At 37.1% G+C, this 7,981-nt stretch overlaps 1 protein-coding gene across 1 annotated transcript; it reads left to right on the forward strand.

Moving 5' to 3' along the window:
- Positions 1-542: 542 nt before the first annotated feature.
- rraga (Ras-related GTP binding A) lies at positions 543-6,984 on the forward strand. The gene is made up of 10 exons (XM_084730934.1): positions 543-697; positions 1,032-1,152; positions 2,527-2,626; positions 2,731-2,797; positions 2,927-3,149; positions 4,613-4,708; positions 4,793-4,915; positions 5,011-5,102; positions 5,206-5,321; positions 6,435-6,984. Exons 2-10 carry the CDS (start codon positions 1,126-1,128, stop codon positions 6,536-6,538), a joined length of 948 nt encoding a protein of 315 aa, XP_084587060.1. The 5' UTR covers positions 543-697; positions 1,032-1,125; the 3' UTR covers positions 6,539-6,984.
- Positions 6,985-7,981: the final 997 nt, after the last annotated feature.

Here is a 7,981-nt window from a genome sequence, read left to right on the forward strand (position 1 = left end):
ATTTACATTTATATACAGTATCTAAGATAATTATAGTTAACTAAAACAAGGCATAAGAAAACATTTTATTTGACTGAAATTCAAATTAACACCAGACTTTAGGGGGGAGAAAGTAACTGAAACAATTCTGTGTACTTACAAGAGAACTACAACTGAAAAATAAAATGAAAATATACTGGAAATGTGCATGTGGAGGCATTTGTGCACATGTTTATTGAGGATGTTTACATGACTGTGAATTACCTTCACTAAGTGTTGTGTTTTGTACTGTAATACCTGTTCTGAACTTCTTAAATCTTGCACCTGACAAACACCCCTGTATTATAATGAAGAAGTAAAACTAATACTGAAATCACCCACTCTGGAAACAAACTGAAGCTTAACTGTATTGAAAACAAAATAAATTTTTTTAGAAAATAATGAAAAATACAGAAAAATACTAAACAATACTAATGTTGCAGGTGTCAACTAAAACAATTTCAACAGTACAAAGCGGAAGTTTTTCATGTTTCGCCTGTGAGGCAGAACTCGGGGCAGAACCGTTCTTACCCGTCATGTGACTTTGTCGTAAACAGGAAGCAGCTGATCTTGACTCACTGCTTCTGCCAAGTAATATGTACAACTGTATTCTTACAAACAAATATAAACTATAGTCTGACACTGAAGTGAATTTAAGTAGCTGTTCTACCTTGTTGGGGTGAGTAGACGACACAATACTGAGCTTCAATTTAGCTAGCTAGCCGTTTAGCCTGGCTAAGCTACCTTACATTTATGTGACTGGCTGTCGTGCTAGCTAACTTAGCATTAGCTTAGTTATGTGTTTATCCGGAACAGAGAAAAGAGTTTTAGTAAAGTTAGTAAACTGCTTATATATGCTCGTATGTTTAATTAGCTCATAGCTGCTTACACATGTTTGACTTGTTCATCATTCAAGCGTTTAAACGTGTCTCGTGTAGTTACATCGGTTTTGTGCTTCAGTAAGGCTAACATGAAGTGACAGCTAGGTGAAAATATTTGTGTTGTCTCTGCAGCTGAAGGAGGAAGAGGAGAGCTGCTGCGGACACTCACTGAAGTCATCTGACTCGCAGCTCAGAGAAATACTCTACATCGTGTCTGCTGAGGGGGATGTCAAGCACAGCGATGAAGAAAAAGGTGAAGCAGACTGTTGACTGACTCTTTGTAGAATCACAGGCAGTGATGAAGTACAGTTACATAAATGCTGTACTTAAGATTGAGGTGCTTGTACTTAACCTGAATACTTCCATTTCATGCCATCTACCTAGCTTTAGCAACAGCTGTTTTCCAGTGGCTTGAAATGGTCCTGTAACTTTACGTCAGACCGACATAATATTGGAAAATGTACAGTATTTGATATTATAGACATGGTTCATAATAAACATATATAAGGAGACAAATGTCAAATGTCAAACGATCTACCCAAGACTTGTGGCTTATTTTAAAACCACATAGAGTAACAATTAATTGATTAATGGATCAGTAAACAATTATTAAATTAATTGTCAACTCTTATGATAATCAGGTAATCGTTTTGAGTCATCTCTTTTTTTAATACAAATTCTCTGAATTCACTGTGAATTCTCTCTGGTTTCTTAACTCCTCTCTGAGAGTAAACAGAATATATTGAAGTTGTGGATGAAACACAATGTTTTAGGATGTCATCTTGGACATTATCTGACATTTCCTAATATTTTGAGAAGAAGCTGATCAACAGATTGATTGATAATGAAAATAATAATTACAGGAAAGACTTGAAAAATAGGATTTGAAATTATTATTTTCACTATCAAGCATGAATTATTTTAATACATATGTCTGTGTGCTCCAAGAATGCAGTGCATACAGACGATGTACATCCATCAAGAAGATAGTCGACAGATTAATCAACAGTGAAAATAAGTGTTAGTTGAAGCCCTACTTTTGAGTCCGTATCTGTATATGTGATATTTATTTTCTGGCACTCTCAACAAGCTACAACATTGCAATTATCTTTTTTTTTCAGCAGTAGTAAAACTATATAATACAAAGACCCACAATTAAGACAAAATATAGTGAAAACCATCAAACAAGCTCAAATAACAAACACAAACAACAAAAAAGGGAAAGCAATAGAAAAAGCCACAACATGTGGTATGTACTTATTCACCCCCATACTAATTACATTTATCTAAATGTCACCTTTATCCAAAACAAAGTAATTAAAATGTATTTACATGTTAATGCACCATTAGTTACACACAATATTAAATTACTGAGGTCATTCTGCTGCATAATATTGATACTTCAAGTACATGATGTTGCTCATAATACCTGTGCATTATTACTAAAATCAAAGAACAAATAAAGGACTTTTACTTCTCATGAACTGTTTTTATAAAGCAATATTGTTAATTTTACTGAAGTAAAAAGTCTGAATATTTCTTCCATTGCTGGTCATAAGAGTAGAGGAGAGGATAGACAAGATTTTAACTTTAATAAAAGTCTAATCTGTTGCATTTGTGCTTTCAGGTATTATTGATGGGAAAAAGTGGGTCTGGAAAGACCAGTATGAGATCAATCATCTTTGCTAATTACATAGCTCGAGACACACGCCGCCTTGGAGCTACAAGTAAGAGAACTACAAAAGAAAAATGCCACATGAAGACACATTTTTGATGCTTAGTGTTTCTTTAATCTCATTTAAAAAATCTTTTCAACCTTTGCTGAATGTAGTTGACGTGGAACACTCCCATGTACGGTTTCTGGGCAATCTGGTTCTAAACCTGTGGGACTGTGGAGGGTAAAGTAACTTTATTCATTATTATTATTATTAGCCATCTTTGTAGCAGTTTTGACAATTTAAGTCATGGCTCTCTTCTGATCTAAAAGCCTCTGTTAATTGTCACTTTGTGCTTCTTGTACACACCAGACAGGACACGTTCATGGAGAACTACTTCACCAGCCAGAGGGACAACATTTTCAGAAATGTTGAGGTGCTTATTTATGTATTCGACGTTGAGAGCCGTGAGCTGGAGAAAGACATGCACTACTACCAGTCTTGTCTGGAGGCCATCCTGCAGAATTCCCCCGATGCTAAAGTGTTCTGCCTTGTTCACAAAATGGATCTGGTGCAGGAAGACCAGAGAGATTTGGTAAGCCTAACAATCTTTATTTAATTATGATTAGTTGTCTTCCTCTCTTATGTGTTTTTTGCAATCTCTCACACAAAAGCACATAAACAGAAGAAGACATCTTGAAACACTGCCGTCTTTCTTTATTGGTAGACCTTTGTCAGTAAACTGATAATCTTGAGACTAGAGCTGCAAGTGCAAATGATTATTTTCATTATAGATCAGCCTGCATATTTTTTTCGTAATCAATCAATTCTTTGTGTAGTCTGTAAAAAAAAAATTGTGAAAAATGCTCATCGCAGTTTTCTTTTGTTGAACCAGTAATCCAAAATCCAAAGACCCTTCATTTACTATTTAATGTCATAAATGACAAAGAAAGGCCGCAGATCCTCACATTTAAGAAGCTGAAACCAGCAAATGTTTGATATTTTTGGTTTAAAAATGATTGAAACAATTAATTGATTATCAAAATAGTTGGCTGTTAGTTTTCTAAGAGTTTTAGTTAGTTTTCTAATCGTTGCAGCTCTACTTGAAACAGATTTGTTACCAGCATGAGAATTAAGTGACGTTAAACCATTGTATAATATTTACTTGCAGACCCATTCCCTTCATTATATACACATAATACAGTGAAATCATTACTGTGACTTAAATCAGCCAGTCATGACACTATGGACAATAACTGACCCTGACCAAAAAAAAACAAAAAAACAGACAAACTAGTTAGATAGAAGAAAGACAGATAAAAGACTGTGCTATATTAATTTTTTTAACCACCATTAGACTGCTTACATTTGTACATCTGCATAATCTACATAATGATGTTTTAAATATGCAAAAAGGAAAATGTGGGATAAAGGCAATTTGAATATTTGTGTGATTTATCTTTGAGCCCAACTGCTACTGAATTTCTGGGTCTAGTGCTGATATTATTTTAAAAAAAAAATCCAATATTGATATATCAACCAATTCTGACTGTACTGACAAACTGTAGCTGGCTAGCTACCATGCTAACATAGTAAACATGTGATGATCATGAGTGATATGTTGGTTGTCAGAGACACAGTTATCTTAGAGTTATATTGAAAAAGTAAAATGATTGGGTTATTGTTTTTGCAGCTTACTATGAAGGCACCGCTGACTCCGCTCAGGTGTGACGTGTGCTCTGCCACATGTGCTGCAGACAGTCCTATTGTTAACCATGGAGTAAAAGCACACTCTGCTGGACAAACTACATGATGACACCATTTCTAAATTACTACAAGCATCTTTTCTGTGTTATAGTCTGTGAAAAAAGAAAAAGTGTCATATGGGTACATGTCAGTATAGCTGAGACAGGCCCATATCTGACAATAAAATTGTCTGACTGATATATTGGTGATGCTCTAATTGCTTTTTTCCTTTGTTAGTGAGGTTGAACTGAGGAAGACTACTGAAATCGTTTTGCTTCAGTACTCACTCAATGTGACTGACTGTCCTTACAGATCTTTAAAGAGCGTGAAGAAGATCTGAAGAGACTGTCCAGACCTCTGGCTTGCACGTGCTTCAGGACGTCAATCTGGGATGAAACTCTGTATAAGGTCGAGACATTTGACTGGTTGTATGTTCAGATGATGGGTAACAAAATTGACACTATTAAGAAACCTTTTTAAATGTCTTTGCAGGCCTGGTCAAGCATAGTGTACCAGCTCATCCCAAACGTCCAGCAGCTGGAGACAAACCTGAGGAATTTTGCGCAGATCATAGAGGCAGACGAAGTTCTTCTGTTTGAGAGAGCCACCTTCCTGGTGAGAGCGACCGCTTCCAACATCAGTGTCCTGGGCAGAAAGTCTGGATCTAGTACTGAAAGTTTTTGTTTGCTTTTGGTGTTTTGTAAATGCAGGTGATCTCTCACTATCAGTGCAAAGAGCAGCGTGATGCTCACCGATTTGAGAAGATCAGTAACATTATCAAACAGTTCAAACTCAGCTGTAGGTAAGTTCACTCTGCAGAAACATCACCTTCATTCCACACATTACCTGCTGAAGTTTTATAATGTTTCTTTCTTTTTTAAAAATTTATTTTCCTTTTATTCCAGTAAACTTGCAGCCTCTTTCCAAAGCATGGAAGTGAGGAACTCCAACTTCGCAGCCTTCATTGACGTCTTCACCTCTAACACATACGTCATGGTCATCATGTCAGACCCATCCATTCGTAAGTAGCCAGTATGACATTTCTCTGTAGTCATTGTGCATTTAAAGGGATAGTTAGCACACCTCCAGTTCATAGAAGCAGCAGGAATACCAGTGGAGAAAGCTAATCAATGTACTGCAGTAGACAGGGTTGGCAGTAAAATATACTTCAGCCACCTAAAAAAGGCCTACCTAAAAAAACTATATCAGTTTAATTGTGTGATATAGTTCATATTTTCACTGCTCTACCTTTGCCATCCATCTGGAATCTGCTGTATATATATAAGCCAATATTGCTCTCTCCAAGCCAACCAGACTCCATTAGAAAAATCAGTAATTTTACCTTGCAGAACACAAGACTTGCATGTCTACCACTGCCTCAATCTGTTAGTTCACTTGTGTTATTGTGTGACTTTGGTGTTTTAAAAGGTCAGTTTGGATTTACCAAAGTGAAACAATAACACTAACTAACTAACAGATTGAGGCAGCGGTAGACCAGCAACTCCTGTGTTTTGTGAAGTAAAATTGCTATTTTTACCAAAGGAGTCTGGTTGAGCGCGAGACAGCGATATTTGGCTTATATAATTGCATTTCCTATCCGAAAAGGCTGTCTGATGACAAGGTAAAGCCCTGAAAATATTTTAGATGTAGTGCACATTTACACTGATACTGATTTTTTTAGGTGGACCTTTCTTTAGTGGTTAAAATATGCTTTGTTGGGCGTGCTCCCCTAGCTCAGTTGGTAGAGCGTTCCCATGTACTAAGGCTGTTGGTCCTCTGCAGCGGTCGCTGGTTCGATTCCCACCTGTGACCTATTTGCTGCATGTCATTTCCCCTCTCTGCCCCCTTTCCTGTCATATCTTCAGCTGTCCCTATCAAAATAAAGGCAAAAGCTCAAAAAAAAAATCTTAAATCATGCTTTGTTGCTGCTGTAGCAGTACAATGCTTAGCTTCTGTGCTGGTACTCCTCTATGCTTCTCCAAACTTGTGGAGTGCTGACCGCCATCTAGTGCAGATAATACACTGACTATAGTCTGATAAGTACTGCATGCAAACCCACTTCAGTTAATCCAAACCATCCCTTTAAGACATCAGTTCACCATCATAAAAATCTGTTTCTCCTTTTTTCCCCCAGCATCTGCAGCCACTCTCATCAATATCCGTAATGCTAGGAAACACTTTGAGAAGTTGGAGCGGGTGGATGGACCCAAGCACAGCCTGCACATGCGAATGCGCTAGCTGGTGCATTTGTCCCTGTGGACACTCTAAGCCAATCAGTCCACAGACCGCAGACGAAGCGTTGCGGTCTTCCAGCTCCAATACATACGAGCAGCCCTGCACTGTTTTCTCTATGTCTTCACATTCAATCACAGTTATTACGGGAGAAATCATCTTTTCTTTTCCTCTGCAGTGATCATAAGTATCCTGAACAGTAATGTGTTCTGTTGAAATGTTTGCCCTAACTCGACACATTAAATAAAATGAATAGTTTACTATGAAGGGGGCGACCTTTGCTGTCACACTTTGTCTTATACAGTAGATTCATTTACTCCATGCAGTGTCCCAGTGATCAGGGGATGTTATCTCCAAATGATGAAGCAGCAGATACTGTTTGATTTTCAAATGCAGTTTGTAAGCTGTTACACTTTCAAAGTACAAACAATATAGTTATATTCAGAAAAATATCATTTGTAATGTGTCTTTTCTGCATTTATTCTTTGACAGTGCTCACTCATTGACCAACCAAAACATCACATTTATGGTGCATATGTTTTGAACAGACATACATATTAGTACATTAGTGCATTCTGTAAAAACCATGCTGCTCAGAGTTGGTTCATGTTGTTCCTTTTAGTAACTTCAGTGTCTGACCATGAGGCCTTATGTCCCTGCACCAGTTGTCCTGTGCACATGACATATGGTGGCATATGTTTGATGTGATAGGGGGGTTGTAACTGAGTGGGGGAAGGGGCTACATGACAGTTATGTGCACCTGTTAAACGAGTTGCATGGAGTTAACAGCACACAACACGATCACTTCATTTCAGTGAATTTAACAATGTGACAAACAGCTTGAGGGACAGTTCACCCAAAATCCCAAATATACGTTTTTCTTCTGGCCTGTAGTACTATTCACACATCTTTATTGTTATAGTGTCAGTTGCTGGGTTTTGGAGATGTGTGCCATAAAGATTTATGACTTCTCTCCAATATAATGAAACTACGTAGATGGCACTAGTCCTGTGGTTTTGTAAGAGCCAAAAAGTACATTTGAAAAACTCAACAGCAATCCTTCCAGAAATCATGACCCTTGTGAGCAGTTTCATGTAGGAACTATCTTTCTGCAGTAGGATCTGCTTTCTAATAGAAGAAAGCTGGGTATCTTGTGAATTACCCTTAAAGGATCATATAATGTAATATAATAAAATGTAATCTGTTAGATGATTCTACTTTAATTGTAATACAGTGAAAAGTACAAAATTTTCCTCAGAAATTTAGTGGAGCAGAAGTATACAGTAGCAGAAAACGGAAACACTCAAGTACAAGTACCTCAAATTTGTACTTAAGTGCAGAACTTGATTGAATGCTCTTAGTTACATTTCACAACTGCTTGAAACAATGCCTCTATTTAGATGGGTTTAATACATCCATTGTCTTTGTAATACTCTTCAAACAATGCTT

Source organism: Lutjanus erythropterus, chromosome 11 (genome assembly GCF_056507025.1).
Source record: "Lutjanus erythropterus isolate fLutEry1 chromosome 11, fLutEry1.hap2, whole genome shotgun sequence".
NCBI lineage: Eukaryota > Metazoa > Chordata > Actinopteri > Lutjaniformes > Lutjanidae > Lutjanus > Lutjanus erythropterus.